Source organism: Falco punctatus (assembly GCF_963210335.1).
Source record: "Falco punctatus genome assembly, chromosome: 2".
Taxonomy (NCBI): Eukaryota; Metazoa; Chordata; class Aves; order Falconiformes; family Falconidae; genus Falco; species Falco punctatus.
This window is the reverse complement of record NC_137581.1, coordinates 100,297,278-100,321,190: the sequence shown is the minus strand read 5'-3', so window position 1 is coordinate 100,321,190 and position 23,913 is coordinate 100,297,278. Positions and strand designations below refer to the sequence as shown.

Here is a 23,913-nt window from a genome sequence, read left to right as displayed (position 1 = left end):
AACCTCTTTTTGTGAAGCAAAAGCAAAAAACGTATACAAAATTCCTGCCATTTGCAATCTGTGCAGTTGTGATGAGACATCTTGTTACTCTGCTTCTCAAAAAGAGACATCAAACATTTTTTTTTCTCCATTTTCAAAGAAAAAAGCAAGGAATGGCAAGTTTTCCTTCCCATGGAAACTATCCAGAACCTGCTTTGATTGACCAAGTGAAAATTTTGAAACCTTCTCAAACCAAGGGCAAGCACTTCATTTCCCAGCACCTCTCAAAATCAGAATAGGTACAAGCTCCATTGTCTTTGAATGCATGGCTCCTGCTTGGTCTGAAAGATGAATGAAGACTTCTGAAAGAAATCTAATTAATGAAGTGTTGTGCCCTTGAAGTAATGTGAAATTGTCATTTATTTATTTAACACAACTTGCAGAGAATTACACAGGAATAAAGGAAGAAGTTATAATTTAAATTCAGTGTCCTGTGACTGCCTTCAATTGACACGATTCAGCACGTGAAGTGACATGTAGATTCGTGCCTAAGAACAGAAGTCCTGGAACAGACTTAGTTTCCCCATGAACTTCTGTATTTCTACAAAAGGAACTCAGGACGGATATCCTGGACAACAGGTATCTCAGTAGAGAGAGAATATGACAGAGAGGACACAGGGCCAAACATTGCCTGAATGTAAGAAGTGTTCCACTGGTATTTGTTAAGCTGTAGTTTAATTTATTTTGGAAGAAAATTATATTTTATAGGCCTCTCACCGGGAGTATGTTTTCATAAAAGGGGTAAAGGCAAACATCATGGAAATTATAAGACATAGAAGAATGTTAAGTCCAAATCTGAGGGGATTTTGCAAGCATGCAAGTCTTTACTTGAATTAAGAAAAGTCTTGAGCCAAACCTTTTATTTCTTGTGCCTCCAAAACTTCCATTGGCAGCAGTGGAAATTCTGGACTGATGAATAAATATTATCAGATGCTTATTCTGATCCCAACAGATCAAATCTTTGATTTTGGATTATATTTTCTTCTCTTAACATAAAAAAAAAATAATTCTGCTTAATGGAAATATATAGAAGTCATTCAGCATCCAAGAATATCTCTAAATTCACGTAAGTGTTAACTGAAGACTGGACTGACAAATGAATAGAAGTGCTTGACTCCTACTCCAATACTAAAATGCTGACTTCAGACTCTTTTAAAAGATGTGTTATTATTAAAAATCTTATTACCATATTCCAAGAGCTTCTATAAAATAAAAAAAAAGTACTAGAAGTAAAGGAACTACAGACACATCTAATCTGTGACATGTCCAAGGAAAATAGCCAGATTAGAAAAGACCACATGAGCACCCTAGTTAAAAATCTTGAATACTTGTTCCTTTCTTCTCTCTCACAAACAGCCACATCCCTGCCAGATATTTAGGCACATGTTTCACCTTGAACACAGATTTGCTGATTTAGGGCCCAAGGGTTTAAACCATAAAAAAGAAACTAAGACATAATTAAGTGCTATTCAATTAGGCCAGTAACATTACTGCAGCTTTATTAAATGTTTGTGTAGCAACTACAAACTTTTAGCCTGCACTGACTTGGTAAAAAATAAGTTTTATAAAATATGCTATCACATAAATTATGCCCCTTGTATCTTCAGCAATGTCCTTGTCCTTATCCTTTAATTCAACATCTTTGTTCTAATCAAATACTTTTTATTTTTTTAGCTTAGTTCTGTTTACCACGATGATAAATACGTACTTCACAACACCTTACAATTTTCCTAAACTAGATAAATTTGTGGAGTGAGGAAAACTTTAGTTTACAGTTTTTACAAAATCTAAATATTAGAATAACTCTTTACTTTCTGCTATGTTTTGATCAATAGAGAAAATAAAAATAAAGCTTTTATTCTCATCATAGTCTGAAAACATGAACATAAGTCTTATGAACAATCAGAACTTTAAGAATTCAGGAGTATCTCAGAGAATTTATGTGTTTTATAGGTGAGTTAACATTTGAAGAATTCTGATTGGAGTTATTTGCTGAAACATGGGCATATTCAGCATCTTGTAGCAATTATTTCTATAGCATGATCAATACATCTTATCAAAATTATGTACATTATCCAATAAACCATCCTTGATTGCAGAAAAGGTATTGAAATTGTAATGTAACCTGAAATATACAAAATGAAAGTGTTAAGTTTTTATTAGGAAATCATGTTTAAAAAGGTAAAGAGCATATGTAACACTCCCTGACTTCTGTTTTTTGACTGAACTTCATACTCTAACTGTTTGGAGTTCCTTATTTTCTAAAACCAGAATGAAAATCACAGTGAACACATTTTTTGGAAAATATTTTTTTATTATAAAATGTACAGTATATTGACCTTAATATTATAAAACACTGTAACGTTTCAGAGTCTTGTAAAGACCAATAATTTATAAAATGAGACCAAGTTCATTGTTACTCTTTTTAGTCTCATAGTCTGATTTAAAAATATATATAAAATATATAATGAATGATTTGACTGTAACATCCTTAGTATCTGGAAAAGGTTTGTTCATATGTTAAGGTAACTAATGTCTGCATGTACTTTTATTAAAATAGATCACTCTTATTTGCTAAGTTAGTCTGATTTTTAAGAGCTGATAGAAGAATGGACAGAAAGGTTAGTAATCATATTCTATAAGACTAGATTATGTAAAAGCGCTGCAGGGTATAAGGAAAATTATGTTTTACTAAAGCACTTCTATCACTGCAGCTCATTTATTAACAGTTAACACTTCTTTGGTACTTTTAAGGTGCTTGTTAGAACAAGGAATAGCTTTGGACTATTGACAAGGACAGAGCACTTTAGGACCCAGATGCTGTTGGATAGCATGAAAAACCACACTACAGTCCTAACAATTTAAAGACCTTTTCCAATGTGTTAGTCTTCTCAGTTTCAGTATGTCTACTGCCTCCTTTTATTGCAGGGACTTACTACCATATGGAGTACAAAAGCAATGCACTTTGCATGAGAATAGGATTAATTCTTTTTCTTTCCTGCCCTCAGCCTTCCTGGCTTTGTTGCAAGCAGTACTCTCCTTGCTGCACTCGCTTGGCAGTGACTTGAACACCAGTATTCAGCCAAAGGCATTTGTTTTAGTGTTAGAATATGTGTATGTAGGTTGTTTTTGAATCACTGCCTAGTATATTTTTAGCAGTGCATTTATAGAAGCCTGCATCCCTTTGAGTAGACTGCTGGATGACTAATGACCCCTGAGGGTGGAGGAATTTGTTTCCATATAGACGGGATTGAGCTCCTGTTGTCAGATGTGATTTGTCTGGAAGCTCCCATGTTATTTCTGCTTTAGGAATCCCAATGGCCATGCAATTCAGTTTTACTGAATTTCCAGGCCTGGCATAAATGACAGGTGCTGGCTCACTGGTGATCCGGGGAGGATAGGCTATCACAATGACAGGCACATTCATAACAGAAGTGCCATACTCTGTGGACACCTTGCACAGGTAAGTGCCCCTGTCAAATACAGAAGCCTCATGCACTGTCAGTGAGCCATTCTCCACCAGGGAAAAGCGACCCACAGCTTGGGGGGCATCCAGAACCATTCCACTGGGCAGAGTCCAGGAGATCTGCGCCCGCTGGTTGGGCTGGGTGATGCAATGGAGCTGCAGAGTTTCTCCATTGATGATGCTCACCAGGTTGTTGTACTGGTTGCTGATTTCTGGCCTGAGTCCCACCTTCAGGAAGACTACTCGTTCCACATAACCTCCTGGGTTTCTGGCTGTACAGCGGTAAGTCCCAGCATCCCCAGCAGAGAGGTTGCTGATGTGTAAGATCCCATCCCTCTTATGGTAAAACCTCTGCAGACGGTTGCCACTCAGCACTTCGGTGCCATTGGGAAGGATCCAGCTTGTGCTGGGCTTGGGGTTTCCCTGGACTGAGCAGTTCAGGTTGATGCTGTGACCAGCAATGGCAGTGATCCTTTCATTGACAGGGTCTCTGAAGGAGGGTTTCTCCAAATGCTCTGTGATGAGGAGCTGCACAATCAGTCTTGCTTCCCCTCCTTCGTTCCGTCCGATGCATATGAGCTGCACTGCATCTGTCTGCCTCACCCCTCTGATGTCCAATGTACCATTGCGATGCACAGTGATCCTGTTCCCATAGTAGGGAGCTGGCAGGATTACTCCTTCTGGAAAAGCCCATAAGACCCGGGGAGCAGGGATGCCTTCAGCTTTGCAGTCAATAAGTTTCCGGCTGTCCCTGATGGCTGTCTCCCTCACAGATGTTATTGCACTGAGATGACCATTGATTCTGGGAGGCTGAACATTAACGTGGATCCAGATGGTTTTCCGATCTTCTCCAGCGCTGTTCCGCACTACGCAAGTATAGTTACCACTGTCAGACCTTTGGGCCTTTTGGATGAGGAGGGTGCCATCCCTGTATATCTGGTATTTGTCAGATAGGGCAGGAATGGGCCTGTTGGTTGGGGAGAGCCAGGTCACTTTGGGAGTGGGTTCTCCTTTGGCTTCACATGCTACTGTGACGACATCACCATAGGGTACATTAATAATGACGTATGTTTTGTTCTTGATAGTTGCAGGCTCAGCCACTACTTTGACCCGCACCTTCATCTCATCCTTCCCAATCTGGTTCTCAGCATAACAGGTGTAGTCCCCTTCTTCTCTCAGTCCAACATCATTGAAATACAGGGTTCCATTATTGAAGACCACATATCGCTTTGTCCGGCTGCCACTGTCGTCTGACTGCATGAAGGTATTGATCATGCTGCCATCTGGGAGACCCCAGGAGATCTCAGGATTTGGCAGACCTGTGGCTACACAGTCAACTTTCAGGTCCCCTCCATACTTGACCTTGTGGTTATTCTCATTCTTATGTTCTATTTTTGCTGGTTTCATCATCACATTCACTTTGAGGACCACATAGTCATCCCCAATCTTATTGCGGGCCACACACAAATAGTCTCCTGCATCTTTATCTGTAACTGAATGGACAACCAGAGTCCCGTTGCTGAATACTTTGATTCTAGTCTCCAAGCTACTGTAAGGAAAGAAAAAAGAACAGAACATGAGCTGCAAAATCACATTTTAGGTATTAATTATTGAGACAAACCTGAGGAAAGAAGCTAATAATACCAAAAAAAAGGAGAGGAGCATTACTATTTTTGATAATTAGATGGTCTGAAATGTTCAAAATATCCACCACCAAAAATCACATGGAAAAAAAATAATTTGTCTCACTTGTAACCAAGCAATTCTGTTCTGTTCAATGACTTTAGTGGTGGTTTTGACCATTAAACAACTATTAAATACCAAATGACGGTATTTTTGACTCTTCTGACTGCATGTCCAGTATTCTGTAACATTCAAATATGGACTCTCTGAATGATATACTGCACACAAACCTATATGGACCATAACTACAGAGTCTGGCACTTGGGTCCTTAGCTAAAAACAAATCAAGATGAACAACTTCCCCTGGCACAGGTATAACATCTTAAACCCTTAGAACAATCAGAAAGAAGCAAAATATTGCTAAGCTTTGAAATATGGAAAAGAAGATTTTCAACGTGCTAAAAAGGTATTATTCCTTTCCACACCACTATAGTGTATTGTTGTCAAAACTAATTTCCTCAGTAGCCCCAGTTTTCTCCCCAACAAAGATCTCCTGTATTTGAAAAACAGCCCACAGAAAGATCCTGAGGGAAAATGAAAAAACTGCAATGTTTTGTTGCTATCACTATGGGACATAAAAGCAGTTCTGGGTTTTGTGCCATCTACAGGCTATATAAATATATTTTTTGCCAATATGAGAAAAATGATGACTATGTTCAGCTATTAAGAAGGTTGCTGGCAATTGTGCCTTTCAATTTCAGTACATTTCTCATCTGTCTATAGTGCTCAAAGAGTGAGTAATGAATAATTTCTAAAGCAGAAATTCTGTTTTCAGCAAGTTCTTAGGACAGTTATTGCAGGTTTGGGGAGGTGATATTTTACTTGATAATGTGAACATTGAAGAAGGTACTGGTTTAGGCATTTATATGCAACTGGGTTTCCACAGACCTTATTGCAAGGTAATTTTTATTTCTACAACAATGTTAAGATGATCATGCTTACTTAAATGATTATAAGATGTTTTCTTTGCCCCATATTTACAGTGTATAACAATTTGTACAACAGGTAGATAAACAAAATTCAGTGATCCCATTTCTCTTGGGGAAAAGTGAAGCAAGCACCTACGCAACTCTATGCAGACTAAGCACGTTGGAACAAGCAGTACACAAGCTGTATATCTTAACACTTGCCATTGGACTTTTTACTACATTTACAAGTGGCTGCAAAAGACAGATAATGGCAGATTATCCTAAACACTTGAAATTAACTTTTCAAGAGTACTATTGTTTTCAAGAAAATTATGCTAAATTCTGACTTGGCTATCTTTTGATATAATTTCAAATTCTTCCTTAAGGATTGGAGGTCTCATTCAAAACTCACAGAAATCAAGAATGACACTTGTACAGATATGAATGGTCTTTTGCCTAAGTTCACCTAAACTGTAATTTACCTGTGACACGTCAAATCGTAATTTACCTGTGTAGAGAATCAATCATCCTTTTGGAAGGCAACCTCCATAATATCCGAGGCCAGGGGTCACCGGAAGCACTGCAGTCCAAATGCAGGATGCTGCCATATGTTACATCTGTTCTTTGAGGAGAGCTCCCAGTGATCTTAGCATTAGATGCATGCTTCTTCACATGGAGTTGTATTGTTCTCCTGGCAGCTCCCACCATGTTAGCAGCAATGCACTCATAGGTCCCACTATCCTTGGGGGAGATGTTGCGAATATAAAGAGTTCCATTGGGAAAAACAAATAAATTACCATTGACAAACTGAGAAGGTCGGATTTGTGTGCCATCAAAGACCACCCAGCGGATGCTGGGAGAAGGTGCTGCTTTGGCCGTGCAGTGGATGTTAATACTGCTGCCAAGGGGCAAAGAAATGTTCTCTTGCTTATCCTGCTGAATGATGGGGGGTAAGGCTGCAATGTGTAGCCTCACTGCAATGCTATCAGCTCCTGCAGCATTGCTTGCTACACATTTGTAAACTCCTCGGTCTGAAAAAGTTGCTTGCTTGATAGACAAGGTTCGATTTTCATGAAGCATTATCCTGCCTTCTGTAGTAGTGACTGTCTGCAAAATCTTCCTATCTGGGAAAATCCATGAGATATGTGGACTTGGAGTCCCACTAGCCTGACATTCCATTGCTACGGTCTCTCCAAAATAGACTGTGACATCTCGATAGCGGGAAAGTAAAATCTTGGGCTGGTGGGCTACAACTGTGAGCACAATGGTCATTTTATCTATGCCATGCAGGTTCTGAGCTGTGCACAAATACTGTCCGTGATCCTGAAGCTGAACATTGCGGATAAGGAGGGTACCATTTTTCCAGACTTCAAACCTTTGTAACCTGGTGTTGGCTGTCATTAGAGCTCCTGAGAAGGTGAGAGGAAAGAAAGAAATGGGAAGTCATAGGGTTTAAGACATGCATTGCACTGAAAAAGTCTTATGTAAGATTTTGATTTACTTAACACCAACTACAACTTCAGATGTATCACATGGCATCTTCTGACACTCTCCATAGCTCAAATTGGTCTTGTTTCTATTGCAGAACTAACCATACCAGCCTGCAAGCATGTACAGTGTGGGAACTTTTAAGGGCTTTATGCTTTAGGTTTCCTCTTAAATCTTTACATACTTTCTCTTTTCCTTTTGCTTATGGAGATGACACACATTAATATTTAAGGCAGCAATGTTAAACCCCCCCATACTTATAAGTGTTGTCATCATAAATTCTAACTGCTGTGAATACAGAGTTGGCTGCTATTCCCTCTTCAAAAAAATAAACTCATTACATTGCACAGGTTTTCTTTTACAACAGGAACTACTACAAAGTTATTTTTACCTGGAATGATTAGTTGCTAATAGTGACATTTTATCTATAATGATTAAGACACAGACATTATTCTTCAGTGTTTTGGACTATTCCTGCATCTTGTTGAATTTCTATGCAACGGTCCAAGTATTTGTAACCTTAAAAATCATGTAGAAGGAACACATTTTCTCTGGCTCACCTGTAGAGACTTTTGTCCAAGTAATAAAAGGCTTGGGTTCTCCTACTGCATCACAAGGGATAAAAGCATCTGTTTCAGCAAGGATGGATATGCTCTGAGATCCTTTCATGATAATTTTGGGTCTTTCTCCATGTACCTTGAAATTAGTGGAAGGTTGAATTACAGTTGAATTGTGTGGCAAAATGCCTCCCACATAAGGCACAGCTGGAATTTTTTGATGACGATGGTGGACATTTTTAAAAGGATGAACTGTAGTGGATATGTGTGGTTTTGCGTGCTGAGAGAGAGAGGTTGGAGGGGTAATCTTCAAAATCACTGGTGATGGTGATATGGTGGTTGTAGCGTGTGGCATTGGAGGCGCTGGAATAGCTGTAGCTTTCTGCACTGTAATCCTAGCAGGGGAGACCTGGGCAACCTTCTTCTCATTTGTGTCTTTTGGGACAAGTTGACTAGGGACCACTGGTTTAGGATGCATACTTATGTGAGGGAATATCCTTGTTCTGTTGAAAAGGAATGGCATTCTGGAACTGGGATAATAGGGCATCCCTTGACTTGGTAGTCTCCCTGCTGCGCCTCTGTTATCTGGAACATAATTATTTCCAAAATATCTTGAATTAATATTGTATCTGTTCTGACCCTGATTACTGAACTTATTTGCAGTGAACGAATTTGTTCTGTGAAATGGAGAGGTTTGTGTTGGGGTAGTTGTTTGAGGGGCAGAAGATTTTTTGTCCTGGATGGTGTGTGCTGCATATGCTGTTATCTCTGGTTTGTTTGTGTAGTGAAGAGGCTGGTGTGTTATAAAATAGCGAAATGAACCTTGTGTTACAACATATGGAGGCTTCACTGTGCCTCTTACTGGAACATGTTTTGGAGGCACAACAGGCAGTCTTTGGTTTAGGATTGGTATCATTCCAGCAGGTGGATGGGGAAGGTTTGGATTTAGCAGTAAACTGTTGTTTGACTTGCTATTATACAATTCTTTGAATTGCTCCTCTTTTGACTCTATGCTAATCCTGTTTTGGCTGGAGGAAGGAGTAGGGTGTACACTGTGTCTTGAGCTCACCACCATTTTGTCACCATCTGCTTCAACTTGTTTTGCTTCTGGGAACCTGTCTTGATTGAAGGCATTGCTTTCCTCAGTGGTATAATGAAGAGAAGGATGTGAAGCACCTGAAATGGAAGGGGGAAGAGTGGGAAGTTTTATAAATGGAATAAAGGTAGTGGATGTAGTTGGAGGCTTTACAGTTGTCTGCAAAGTGGGATCATGATGAAATACATGTGACACAACTTCCTTTTTATCCAAGGAAGATGTCTTTGTCCCAGTCTGAGAAGCAACAGATTTCTTTGTTTCTCTAAGAGAAAAAGTCTGAGTTTCTGTTGTGCTGAAGGAGGAGGACAAAGTATTTATCTCACGTTGCTGAGGTGGCTCAGTTATTGCTGGTGTTTCTAAAGATACTGTGAGCTTCCATGGCTCATTTGAAACTGAGCGGTTCTTAAAAACTTCCACAGTGCCCACAGGAATACTTAGATCAGTCACAGTGGGATATATCAGTTGGAATGTTCTAAAGGTTGTTTCATTAGCTATGACTTCTGAGTCAAATTGGATAGGCTTTTCTTGAGATTCTGGTTTTGTAGATGGTATCAAGCTGTTCATAGGCTCAGGAGAAGTTGTTGTGCTTGATTGTTCTGCTTTACTATCCATAGTTGTAGAAACTGCTTTCTTGCCCTTCTCCTCAGATATATGGCCTAATGAGTGGTATGTTGGCACTTTGCTTTGCTCTAGTTCAAGGTGTGTGTTTGATTCTTTTGTGGGAACTGTGACATGTACTACATATGATGATAAAATTGTGATAGGTGCAGTAACTGGAAGTGGAAAGGTTTCAGAAGCAGTAGAGAGTGTCACATGTTTTGCCTCAGGTGGAGAAGCAGTAGGCCTAAAGAAGGAAGTTGTGACCACTTCTCTGATTTTGGTAATTTTCTCTAAGACAACTGGATCAGTAACTAGCGAAGCAGTGAATTCTGTATGCTCCTCTTCCTTAGTCTGCATTTTGACATTATTTTTAAGATCAGGGCTTTCAGGAGTGGTAGAAGAAGTTTTGGTCACAGCTTCAACTTCAGGTGTCCTTGGAACAATAGGCTCCATGGTTAAAACAACAGCGGGGAAGGGCCTTGGCCTTTGTCGAATTCTGTTTGGCCTCAATCTCCTTCTCCCATAAGGCCTTTTTCTAGCATGCTGAGTAATAGGTGAGGGCATAGTCTTTCTATAGGAAGTTGTTGTGGCCAGAGTGGTCAATCTACTGATGGAAGAAGCAGGTTTTATCCCCTCTGTTGTTTTATGAGGAGCATTAGTACTATGCAAAATGAATGTGGAATCTGGTTTTGGAGTAGCCAGGTTCCTATGTTCTCCTCCCTGAAGACTCTCCACATAACTGCTGGACATGCTTTCTTGAGTCACTGTATTCCCGTGGGTCTCAGGTTCTTCCTCGCTTTGAACTCTGACAGGTATGACAGCTGGAAAACCTGTACTTAAGTTTGGCATTTTTGTCTGACCTGTGGATACTTCTTTGTACTGGTTTATCAAGTCATTGCTCCTTTCTGTAGAAAGTGAAACAGATGAAGAAATGGCAGTAGTGCCTACAGAATCTGCTGGGATTGTCCCATCCAGCCGAGAAGGTGTTAAAATTATGGTGTCAGCACTTACTGGGTCCACTTCATTTAACTTCACACTTGTCTCCGAGACGCTGTGAAGATCCACAGGCTGAGATTCAGCTAGGACAGTAGCATCAAGTGGTAGCTCAGCAAAAGCAGAATTTTCCTCTGATGTAGAAGATACAGTTCTTTCTACATTTCCCACTGTGACTGAATTACTCTGAATATTAGGGAAGTTTGTTACAATTTCTCTGGATAGAGTTTCTTCAGTGAAAACATGGGTATTTTCTTTGGCTACAACTGAATTATCAGTCCTGACGTCAAGATGCTGCTGGACTTGGGGTTGCACAGTTACAGAGACAGGAGTCACATATGGACCTGATACAGCAGTTTCTGCAGAGTATATACTTGCAGGTGTTCCTAAAGCCCTGTGGTCAGAGAAGCGTTCAGTTTCTGACCTTGTTAACATGGACTGGGCTGAAGATGCTTTAGTGTTGTGGGAAACAGTGACTGAGAACAGCTCATCTTCACCCACAGGTGATGCATCAGCAGAGGAATCTACCATATCAGCTGCTGTTTCTGAAGGTGGGGGGCTGGCTACAGGATGAGGGACTGCAGTAGTTTTTTGCATGACTGATGGCAGTGCAGTTGTTAAAGAAATGGCTGTAGCTGTTGTTCTAGGAATATTCTTCCCACGGACCTTTGCCAAAATATCAGCCCAATGCTGTGGATTAATCTGCTTGCTTGCCACATTAATTCTCCTTCGAGATTCAAATACCCTCCGGCCTTCTGCAACATTGCTGTCTTGGGTTCTATCGGTACTTTTCCATATTTTCATTTTCCTTCTGCCTTTCTTCTTACCCTTTTTAATCTGAGCCTCTGGCACCTGATCACTTTTTTGTTTAAAGGATATTTCCCAGTCTTTCAGATGGTTCTTTCTCTGTGGTAACTCCTCTACCGCTCCTGCCCCTGATCCCTCTCCATCATCTATGACTCGCCCTCTTGTTCTTGACAAACTTTTTGAGTCGGGGCGTTTTTTTAGTTTTATCCTTTTAAATGACCTGTCAGACACCATTTTATTTACTGTGACCCTTACGACAAATTGATCTGATCCCTGCTGATTGACAGCCACACATCTGTAATGGCCACTATCCCTAACGTGGCTTTTTGGAATAAGCAAAGTACCATTGTCCAACATATATCCTTTTGAAGAGTTTGATAAATCATTAAGTACCTGGCTGTTTGGAAGAATCCAGCTCAACTGTGGCTCTGGGATGGCAACTGCATTGCATGGCAAAACTATTGGATCACCAACATTTTTTTCAACTCTCACTGTATCTGAATCAGCTACCTGAATAGTTGGAGGCTGCACTAGAAGTCTGTAAGCCATTACGTCCATATCATCTCTCACTTGGGCAATGCAGTGGTACAAACCACCATCAGTGTAACTCACTGCTTTGATTATTAGCTGGCCACTACTGAGAATGGAAAATCTGCTGTCTTTCTGATTAGATGGTGCCTGCAATTTAGTCCCATCTGGAAAGAGCCACTGGATGTAGGGGGTTTCAGAGGCTTTCACATTGCAGCTCAGCTGACATTCTGAACCTTCCACCACACTCTGTGCTGTCCTTGTGCTCTGGTTTTGCTCTATCATTACCCAGCTTCTCTGCTGCCCAGTGTCTTTGGTAAGAATCGTCTGAGAAAACACAGTAAAAAAAGATAGCACCACTTTTTTCCCTGTACTCTGGCGTCTGTTTAATTGGATATTTATAAGAGGTTGCATCACCCAGGAAGGCTCAGCCAGTATTTGAGCTTTTACACCCGTGTAGTAAAAAGCATCATAATCTGAGCCTTGCCTGTACTGATAGCTTATTTTAGGCTCTTTGCTAAGCATAACTTCCCTCTCTAATTTGACAGGTACCTCACTGTAATAAGCGATAAGCTTCCATAGTTTTTCATAGTTTTCTCGATTCATTGGACATTCAAAATCCAGTGAAATTGTAGCATTTATATCAATATCCTGAGTCTGGATTTGATTCCACTGAATTTTGGTAGAGCCTGTTGGTTTTCTGATTTCACAGTTCAGGTGGACTACATTGCCATGCTCATCAGTCATATTTAGAACAATGTTCCATGGAGAGGACTGAAGCTCTTCCAGAGGGAGTTCATAACTGTCACCACTTTCTTCATCTTGAGTACTGCTATTCTGCCTCAGTGAGGACTGAATGACAGGTTTTCTACAGGAAATATCTTTCAAGTTTTGAATATCTTCTTTCTGCAGCTGTTTCGGGCTGTGGCACTTAGGACAGAGCTGTCCTCCCTCATAGGCTTTGTCCTTTTTGCACTTTAAAACACCTGCAAGGAAAAAAAAAAGAAACAAAAATAAATAAAAAAGGGAAAACAAAGGATACATAAGCTGAAGATCTCTACTCTAGAATTACAGAACTCTCAAAAGTGTGAAATGGACCACATGAGGAACATTTTATGGCAGAACACACATAAGGAAAGGCTTTTAAAACGGCACCTCCCTGTTTTACCATTAAATGGGTGCCTGATTCCAAAACTGACCACATTATCTTCTGACTTTAATGAGAGGATTGAATACTCCACCCTTCTGAAAATTAGATTCACTGCCTCTGAATAAAATGCCTAGGAACTGAAGTGTTCAGAGCAACATTTTTTAAGTAAGTTGGTAAAAACCTATGTTGTGTCAAAAAGTTTGCATCTGTGCAGTGACAGCCTACCTGTCTAACTTGTGGACCTAACGTGAAAAGGACTGGATCCTCTCAGCTTTCAAACATGCAGCATTTACCTGAGAAATGCTGGACTTCCTCATTAAATAATTCAGGAAGCTTTTATTTTTCTCTATTCATTAACAACAGTACTGGCAATACACAAAACATTCTACTTTAGCTACCAAAATCTGTTGACTAGTTCCTGCACTTGCAAGCTATTCATCAGCAGGAAAAAAATAATATGAAAGTGCCACTTCTTCTTGACCTCTGAAATAACTGTAAACTCTGTATTGATAAAATAAACACTAAAACAGACAAGGAGTGCTAAAACAGGAAATGACAGCCTTGACTCCTCTCTCCTTCAATGCCAGAAAGACTCTTGTCTGCAAAATAACAGTCATATATTTATTACATTGTTCTGCTCACTAGAACGGTAATGTTGCCTTACATATTTAATTTGGAAACATGTTGTAAATAAAATGTATTCCAGTTATTCTAGGAATAAGTGTCATGCTAATCGCTACTGGGGAATGAGGGATCTTGGAATGAAAGGACAATATATGGGTGGGTTATAAGACAAAATGCTAGGAGAAAGGGAAGAGAGTGCAAAATTTCATACCATTTTTTAATTGAAAAAGATGCTTTGCTGCTCTGACAAATCAATTTTCTTGAGAAGTTACTACAAACAGAATATTTAACTGAACCAGTCTATCACTTGCAGATTTAAATATGATGTTTCAAAGATAAGGAAAGCATGCTTCATGGCAGAACTGGCCCACAATCAACTTGGCAGTGGCCACACTGGTCTGAAGAAATTTAATAACTCTATCTGGACAGAATCCCCAAAGAAGTTAATGTTATAGTTATATAAAGATACAAAATCTGTCATACATGAAAATGGCATGAATAAATTCTTTTCTCTTTCCAATAATCACTACTGTTTTAGTGCAAAAAGGGAATCTAATTGAATAAAAATGTTTAACAAACCAACGCTATGCAAGGAAAGAAAGTTCATCTAATATTTCATTGTTATAACTTACAATGCAACTTGAGTACAACTAATGCACATACATACTTGGAACAAGAGAGTATATAAGAATATTAAAATGTAAGTTAGCAAAATATAAGATGAAAGTTGGATGTCTCAAGTATCAGTTCAGGCAGGAACACTTACATTACACATTCAAGTATCACACACTCTTAAAAAGTATTGTCCTATAGCCAAGTACAAAACTACAATGACTTACATATTCTAAGATGACAAGACCCATCATCATCCACCATAAATGCTCCAGATCATTATATAAACTTTGTGACTCAACCACATCTTCAGCTGCAATTAAATGAGAATCCCCTCCTAATATTTTAGTGGCAACTCTGATGTAACACCAGTCCCTCTGACTTACTACAGTAAGCACTTAGTTACCTGAGATGGGACACCAGTGAACTCAGATGGCAAAATTTAAAACTGACATTCAAAACCTCCCTCATTTAGTGTATTCCTGATATAAAGGGATTATAAAACTGTTCTGCGTTTTTTTTTGTTTCTAGTATTTTGCTTCTGCACATGACCAGAAGTGTTCCAGCCTAAACTGTGTGATACTTACATCACACCTAAGCCTGAGCAAAGATAGACTAGTTAGTCTAGGGGAAAAAAATTGCAAGATTGTAGGTGTTCTCTGATAATACTTAAAAGAGATTTGCTCTGTCACAAAAGGAAGTTGTGGTCAATGAAGAAACACAGATAGACATGAAGGATGCATATTAGAGGGACCTTGACAGGCTTGAGAAGTGGGCCCGTATAAACCTCATGGCCAAGTGCAAGGTCCTTGTCATGGTTTAACCAAGCCCCACGCAGCCTCTCACTCACTGCCCCCAGCGTGGGATGGGGGAGAGGATCAGAATAGTAAAAGTGAGAAAACTCGTGGGTTGAGGTAAAGACAGTTCAACAGGTAAAACAAAAGCTGCACATGCAAGCAAAGAAAAAAAAGGAGTTCATTCACCACTTCCCATGGGCAGGCAGGTGTTCAGCCATCCCCAGGGAAGCCTGGCTCCATCATGTGTAATGGTTACTTGGGAAGATGACTGCCATAATTGCGGATGTGCCACCTCCTTCTTCCCTCAGATTATGTATTATACTCAGCATGATGTCATATGATATGGAATACCTCTCTGGCTAGTTCAGGTCAGCTGCCCTGGCTGTGTCCCCTCCCAATTTCCCGTGCCCCTCCAGCCCCCTCGCTGGCTGGAACCAAGAAACTGAAAAGTCCTTGACTTAGTACAAACATCATCCAGCAACAACCAAAACCATCAGTGTGCTATCAACATGGTTCTCATACCAATGAAAAAATATAGTACTGTACCAGCTACTAAGAAGAAAACTAACTCTGTCCCAGCCGAAAACAGGACAGTCCTGCACTTGGGTCAAGGCAATTCCAAGCACAAATACAGGCTGGGTGGAGAATGGATTGAGAGCAGCCCTGAGGAGAATGACTTGGGAGTTTTGCTGGACAAAAAGCACAACATGGCTTGAAAATGTGCGCTTGCAGCCCAGAAAGCCAACCGAATCCTGGGCTGCATCAAAAGAAGCATGGCCAGCAGGTACAGGGAGGTGATTCTCACCCTCCACTCTTGTGAGACTCCACCTGGAGTGCTGCACCCAGCTTTGGGGCTCCAAATCTAAAAAGGGCATGGACCTTTAGAGAGAGTCCAGAGGAGGGCCACAAAGATGATCAGAGTATTGGAGCATCTCTCTAATGAAAACAGAGTTGGGATTTTTCAGCCTGGAGAAGACAAGGCTCTGGGGAGACCTTACAGCAGCCTTCCAGTACCTAAAGGGGCCCACAGGAAAGCTGGAGAGGACTTTTTACAAGGCCATGTAGTGACAGGACAAGGGGTACTGGCTTTAAACTGAAAGAAGGTAGATTTAGATTAGATATAAGGAAGATATTCTTCACTATGAGGGTGGTGAGGCACTGGAATGGGTTGCCCAGAGAAGCTGTGGATGCCCCATCCCTGGAAGTGTTCAAGACCAGGTTGGATGGGGCTTTGAGCAATGTGGTCTAGTGGAAGGAGTTGGAACTAGATGATCTTTAAGATCTCTTCCAACCCAAATCATTCTATGATGCTATGATTCTACAACTCTATGATTCCATAACAGCCTTAACATTAATAGCATCAAAGTTAAAGGACTCACCCAAGAGTCTGGAAACGTGATTAACATTCCTTCATTAGCTGAACAAGCTCATACCTAATGTTCCCACCTCCCATGAGAGCACATAGTTACTAGCTTTGTTAGTTGAGGACAATTGCCAGCCCTTAGTCAAAGGTGCACCGCTGCACAAACGAACAGACTAAAAGGTTATAACAGATCTCTTTCTTCCAATGATAAACTTCACTATTGCTTTTTCCATCTTGAATGTAATGGCTGTTGTTGAATACAAATTTTTAGCTAGTGACACACAGCTGCTTCCTTTTTACACTGTTTTTTAAAGACATGCATTTATAGAATGGCAACAGGACGTAATAGTGCATATAGACATCACATAAGTAATAATATTGAGGAAATAACAAAACCATCCATACACAGAACATAAGAATGAAAAAATCTAACATTATGAATTGAAAAAGCATTGGTATTTTTGTTCTTACCTCCAGAAACTTTATTCCATCCAAGGAACCACTTTAAACTACAGTCACAGGCCCACGGATTCCCATGAAGGTAAAGATTTTCCAGCAGTGGCATGCCTTGAAATATGCCTGCAGGCAAGGTCCTAAGAGCATTTTCAGATAGGTAGAGATGTCTTATTGTTGACAGTTTGAAATAATCAAGGACCATAAATGTTGAAAAGGTGTTGGGGTGAAGCTGCTGGAGCAAATTTCCTTCTAAGTGGACCAGTCTCAGAGAAGTTAATCCATTAAAAGCATTTGGATGAATAAACTCAATTCTGTTGTGGTCCATGTGCAGTCTCATTAAGCTTGAAAGTCCTTTGAGAGTTTGGCCAGTTATGACTTTCAATTTGTTGTAACTAATTTTGAAAACCTAAAAAAGAAAAAAAAAAACCACAACAAACCCCCCCTGTGATTAATTTTGGGTTTTGATCTACATCCAAACAGAATAGCAAGCAAGCAAAAGTTTTCCTCCCACATTCAAATGTCCTTTGCACCACTGAAAAATGATATGTTGGTCAAAGAGGAAGAATACAACTGAGTATTAGTTAGCATTACCAAGCATGACATAGGCATAGTTAATAGATCTTCAGTGTATTTGGGAGGACAATGGTACCTTAATCCTAAGAAAGACACTACAAAAAATGCTTATTTTTGTCTTCTGTTATTCATAGAATTTAGAACTTATAAAATTTAGAAAGACTTTAGCATTACCTGTAGAGACACAAGATCTTTCAAAGCACCATTAGGTATATGCTGAATGTCATTTCCATGTATCATGAGCAATTCCAGTTTTGTAAGTCCTGCAAAGGAGTTTTCATATATAGACTGTATACTGTTAAACCTGGAAAAAAATCACATGTGCAGTTACATTTTATGCACTGACTATCATGGACTGCAAATGTAGAATTGGTATAACTTAACTTTCAGGAAAAACTGGAGAGATCCTAATACATTGTCAAAGGGCCAAAAGGTACTGAAACATTTTTACAAGGCCAAGTATACTTAGTTCATGTTTACATTAAGATTTCTTTTCAGTCCATTTGTGGCACTTCAGCCATAATTTAGGAGTAGGAGTAATAAATAGGCATTTAAGTTCTAGTAGTTGTCAGTATGTTTTTCCATGCAGCTCAGTTTATGGAATGGTAATAAATTAATGGCCTGAAGCCAACCAATGATGCTATGGAGCCTGGCAAACTGGAAAAGCTACAGTGTTGCCAAAACAGCATCTAACAATAAATGAATAAAGATTTGGAGAGAGGACATTAAAAATGGATATCTCCCAAACAGCACAAGAGAAAAGCAACAACTCACATCCTGCTTCACTTACAGTTGCAACAAGTACTTGCATCAGCTAATTACATAAGATCTAGGAACTGACCTTCCAATTATACAATTTGAGCCCAGAAACTCCTTTTAGAGAAGGAATACAGAAAATCTACTTTTTGAAAATAATTCAGTTTCACTTTGGACAAATAAATCAGGTTTTATTTGCTAATGTGGAAGTCATAAATTTGGTGGTGTAGCTCTACATTTGGGTTTTCCATATGTACACATAAAATTAAACATATGAGCTAATCTGGGCATGAAGTCTCTAAGCATAGAATTTTAAACATTTTTCCTATTTTTCAAAACTTTCTAGAGAGGAGGGGAGGAGACAGTGAGAAATAAAAATACTTTGAATATGGAGGAAATACTTTTAGATCCTCACCATGTTATCTATCTGAACATTCTAAATTTGCTAAAAATTTAGACTACTGTTTTGATATTTTTAGTCCTACTACAGATCTACTAAGCTTACCACAGTCTTATTAAAACCATTTATTTAAACATTACCCTTTCTAAAAAAATATGAACTTCTCCAAATAATTTTTTCCTAAGTTAGTTCCAGTTAGGAAAATAAACTTTACCCTGTAAATATACAGCACCTTAAAATAGAAATATGGTAAAAGCCCTTTTCCAAAACGAAAGAAATGAAACAACAGATAGTTAAGACTGTTTCTTCCTGGGAAGAGACACAAGTCAGAAAATGTCATCTGTAGTGACAAAAAGACAGACAGGAAAGGGCTTTTAAGTTAGCAGTATCAAATAATGTACTTTTATTATAAAAACAGCCAAAACTTAGAAGCCTACATTCCATTTTCAAAAGCAATTCAGGTATAGAACGTTTTGCCATAGAATATTGATGTACAAGGGGAGAGTTGACTGTGAATATGTGTGGTTTTGAGGTGAGAGGGAGGCATTTTTAAGTCAGAAATGGCATGAAAGTACAGATTGCTTTAATACAGATTTACAGAGTACAAGGGCATTTTGAGACTAAAATTAGTCTTTAGGTGGACAAAGTGCTGCTGGATAGAAATTTTAACTGTGGAAAAACACACACAAAAAATAATGAAGGTCCTTACAGTCAGTCATTGCATGATCAGTTGCAGCTTACAGGCCTTGAGGCAGTCGGGGTAAGATCATACCAGGTAGTGAGGCCGCTCTGCTGTCAAGCGGAAGAGGACTGCAACTCCTGCACCATGCCATGTCACATAGTGACCCTACACAGCACTGTTATGATATGCAGCCTACCAGCTGTCCCTGCCTTCCTGTCTCACAATCCGACAGATTGATGTGAGTTGGCAATACCCTGGCAGAGGAAAGTGAGTTGGAGCCTGAGCAATCTCTCACCAAGGATGCTTATATTACACTTAATTTCCTTGGGAAACAAAACAAAACAAAACCAATCCAAAGACAACGGATTAACTTTGTTTTTACTGCATTGCTTTAAAATATGCCATATCTCATTGTTCTCCAAAATGCTACCTGGCTACATTATAGAAGTTTACTGCTACTACAATTTTTTACATCAGGTATAAAATTCAGCATTTAGTAGAAATCCCATAGTAGGTTTAAAACATTTTTTTTCTTGATACACTATGAAAGACTACTTGTCCTATTTGCCATGAAGAACTGACACCACGATATAAATATTTACTTGAAAATAACAGTAACTTTTCTTTGAAAGATGAGGGCTACGCTAAAACTTTCTCCATGTCAGTAATTGTAGCTTTTGGAAGCACAGGGCTTGCAAGTAACCACCCGCCTCTGCAATAATGCTGGAAAAGTACACAGAGATCCCGGCACACCGCACGCGTGCGAAGCGTTCCAGGCTCACGCACCAAGGACATAAAACTCTTTGCTACAGACTGCTATACGAACCCGAAATTGATTCTTTCCACATGTCTAGAAATCCTCGCCGGCACGGCTGCCAAGGAGCGGAAGGTGCAGTGGACCTCGGTGGGGAGGTAGCAGGCGCAGGGGTGGGGGCAGCCCAGGGCGCCGGGCGGCAGCGCCAGCCCCACGATCAGCACCACGGAGAGCGCCCGCGCCACCGCCCGCTGCCCCATCTTGTCGCCTCCCCTCGCCTCGCTCCTCCTGCGTCGCCCCGGGGACACGGGGCGTGGGAGAGAAGAAATAGAGAAGAAACGATGATTTCTTTCATCCTTGTAAAAACTTTTATATACCTAGCGATGTTCTGCAGCACTCCAGAGAGCCTGTAGACTCATGGCAAAGCTCAGCCGGAAAGTGGTTTTCTTTCTTCCATGTCATCTGCTACTTCAAAGTTAACTTCCCCCCCCCCATAATTTGCTTCTACTATTCTACTAAATATCTATTCTACTAAAGTAATGCTGTCTCCCTAAGGCAATAGATTTTGTAGTTTTGTTCCATACACCAAGGGTAGTACTTGTCTCACCTAAAAATTAGAAAACTTCAAGGGAAGCATCTAGTTCAAGCAAATTGCCACGGCTCCCTCTACAGTCAATGAACGAAAAAAGGCTATCCATATTCACTTGAAGATGAATAACAGCAGGTATCTACCTGATCAGATACCTAGAAATAGTGCAATTCCACCTCATTAGGTCCCTAATTAGCTAACTCACCTAGCCTAGCTGCCTGGTTCTTAGGCAGTCTGCAGACTTTCAGGAGGGTAAAATGTGGCTGAATTAATCCCATTCATAAGGTATATGGGAAACAGTATAATTGAGAGAGAAAGCGAAAGGAGGACTTGGATTCTGTCATCCTTCACCACCTATTACTATAAGATGCTGGATGTGCTCTTACATTGCAATCTTAACCAAATGGGAACTATGAATGAACAGAATTGATAAAACTTGACAACTTATTTAAAAGCATAAAAGCACAGACATCAGAGGAAATGTAAACAAGAAAGTTTATATTTATAATCTTTCCTTGGCTATCAACACTCAAGTTCAGATTTTCAGAACTGTGTGTCTAAATTGGATGGCTAGACTCATGGAGAATCATTTAAAGATGCACACTGTGCTAGAACAGACAAGAAAACACAGCTGTTACTGACCTTGAGCACTAAGCATTTCTAAAAATAACATAATTTATGTAGATGTCTAATTACAGATTAAGCAGCCTAACTTGGGAGAAATGAGTTTGAAACATCCCTATTCTTATCCCTACCATCAGGAGAATCTGAAAGCTCTTAGATTAAAGCCATACAAGAATGCAGGCTACTATTAGTAACAGAACTGTAGTATTCCTGCTCTTGTACAACTGTGACAACGATGGAAAGACATTCGGTTCCACTAGCTATTATTAGTTCCATTAGTTTATTGCTTTTAGTATAAAAGTCAGATTTTCTCAGATCTGCTAGCAACGAGACACACATTTTTTTCCTAAGACCATCATGTGCAAACCATTACAGTTCAAAGGAGAGGCTCATCAGGATGAAGAGGTTTCTCAAATATCTGCGGTCAAGTTAATGAGACGTTTACCATTCTTTACAAGACAAATAGCTTTTAATTTCTTGAAAAACATTAAGGTGCTGTTTTCCTTAATGGTCACTTTAATGAAAACTCCCTTTAAAAACATCCTACTCATTTCAACAAGTTTTGGGAGGGGGCACCAGGTTTCCATATGGGAGGTGCTCGCTGAGCTTTAGAAAAAATGGCAGCGACTTGCCGGGGCAAGAGCCAGCGGCGGCCGAGGCGGGGCCTGCAGCGCCGCGGCCGCAGCGGCTCCTCGGGGCGGCTGGGAGGAGAAACCTGGCGGGCCCGTCCCGGCTGCCCCCGCCCCGCCGCCCGGGGGCGCCCTCGAGTGCCCCGCACCGCGCCAGCCGATGGGCTGCGGCGCCGCCGCCGGGCCGGGGGCCGCCTGCCGGGAGGGGGCGCGGGGCGGGGCCTGGGGCGGGGCACGGGGCGGGGCCTGGGCCGGCGGCGCTGCCTGCACGGCTCCGCGCGGGGACCGCGACGGGGGCGGCGGCGGGTCCCGCGCGCCGCTGATCCTCCCGCCGGGCCGGGCCGGGCTGGGCCGTACGCCAGCCGCGGCCCTGGCGGAGGGGGCTGCGGGGGAAGTGCGGTTCGACACCCCCACACACACTTCTTTTTGCCGTACCGGAGGGCAGATGCTTCCCATTAGGGAAGAGTGTCCCCGCGGGGCTGAGCAACGGCAGCGGACGGGCTGCGGGCGAGCGCCGACGCACGGTGGCACGGTCCGCAGGGCACCCGCCCGCCGCCAGCCAGGCAGCCGCGCCGCTCCCCCCCCACCACCCGACGGGGCACCGGCAGACGCGGCCGGCCGTGCGCTGGCTCCTTACCTGTCGCCGGGCGCGGTCTCAGCGAGCGCCGCCCGCCGCTCCCATGCCCCCGGCGGGCTGCGGGCGGGCGGCGGCGCGGGGCGACGCGCCGGGCGGGCGGCGGCTACCTGGCTCCCCGCCTCTCCGCCGGCACCGGCTGGCCGAGGCTCATCGCAGCCCGCGGCGGGCCGCCTCGACGCCGCCTTAGGACTCCCCATCGCCCGTCATCCTGCGGGATCCGCCGCCCGGGTCGGGTCCCCCCAAATAAGCATAAGCGGTGCGCGGCAGCCGGGCAGGACACCGTCCGGGGTGGTGGTTTGTTAATTACTGTCACCTTCCCTGCGCGCTCGCCTCCTCCGGGTGCCCCACGTCCCCGCGGGAAGCCGCGGCGCCGTGATCCCTCAGCCCCGGCGGGAGCCGAGCGCGTCTCTCCGGGCGCTGCGGGATCTCCGTGGGCGAGCGGGCGGGCGGGCGCTGCCGGCGGCTCCCCGCCGCCTGACGGGCTGCCTGGTGGCGCAGCCTCCCGCCGCCCGCCGCGGCATGGGGACGAGGGCGCGGGGTGCCGGGGCGCCGCGCTCGGCCTCTCCGCCCGCCTCCCCGCGCCGGGCGCTGTGCAGGGGGAGGGCGCGGCGGAGCGGCTCCTCTTGTGGGGTGGGCGGCCCCTCCGCGGGGGGGCTGCGGGCGGGCCCGCGCCGGGGGGCGGGAGGGGGGGGGCGCCGGAGCCGGGGGGCGGGGGGGGGGCCGGAGCCGGCGCGGGGGGGTCCGCGGGAGCTGCGGCCGCGGCGCGGGGAGCGGAGCCCACGCCTGGGCCCGGGACCTGGAGCTGGCGGAAAGTTTGTTTCTGGGACCTGGGCGGATCCAGCGCGCTTGAAACGCGCCGCTGTGCAGCTGCTGGGGCTGTGCGCTCGCACACGCACACACGCGCACGCGCTCGCACGCACACACACGCACACGCACAGAGTCCAGGATGTAACCCCAAAACTGGACCAACCGGTCTGGATTTCTTCCTCTTCTCGTAGGTGTCCCATCACTGCACAGCCAGCCTCACCATGACCTTTAGCACAGCGCTGCTGCAGAGGCATGTATCCAGTCTGGAGGTGAGTATCTGATCTCCTGCATCTTT

At 42.5% G+C, this 23,913-nt stretch overlaps 1 protein-coding gene across 2 annotated transcripts; it reads right to left on the bottom strand.

Annotated features, from left to right (window-relative positions):
- Positions 1–2,172: 2,172 nt before the first annotated feature.
- Positions 2,173–23,489, bottom strand: MXRA5 (matrix remodeling associated 5). 2 transcript variants are annotated; one of them, XM_080375474.1, is made up of 7 exons: positions 22,812–23,489; positions 20,405–20,620; positions 17,915–18,044; positions 17,183–17,573; positions 8,145–13,151; positions 6,605–7,505; positions 2,173–5,054 (listed from the first exon to the last, which is right to left on the bottom strand). In XM_080375474.1, exons 1-7 carry the CDS (start codon positions 23,006–23,008, stop codon positions 3,143–3,145), a joined length of 8,754 nt encoding a protein of 2,917 aa, XP_080231600.1. In that variant the 5' UTR covers positions 23,009–23,489; the 3' UTR covers positions 2,173–3,142. The 2 variants fall into 2 exon arrangements, with proteins under 2 accessions (XP_080231600.1, XP_080231601.1); XM_080375475.1 differs by having other exon boundaries at positions 2,173–5,051.
- Between the last annotated feature and the right edge of the window lie 424 nt (positions 23,490–23,913).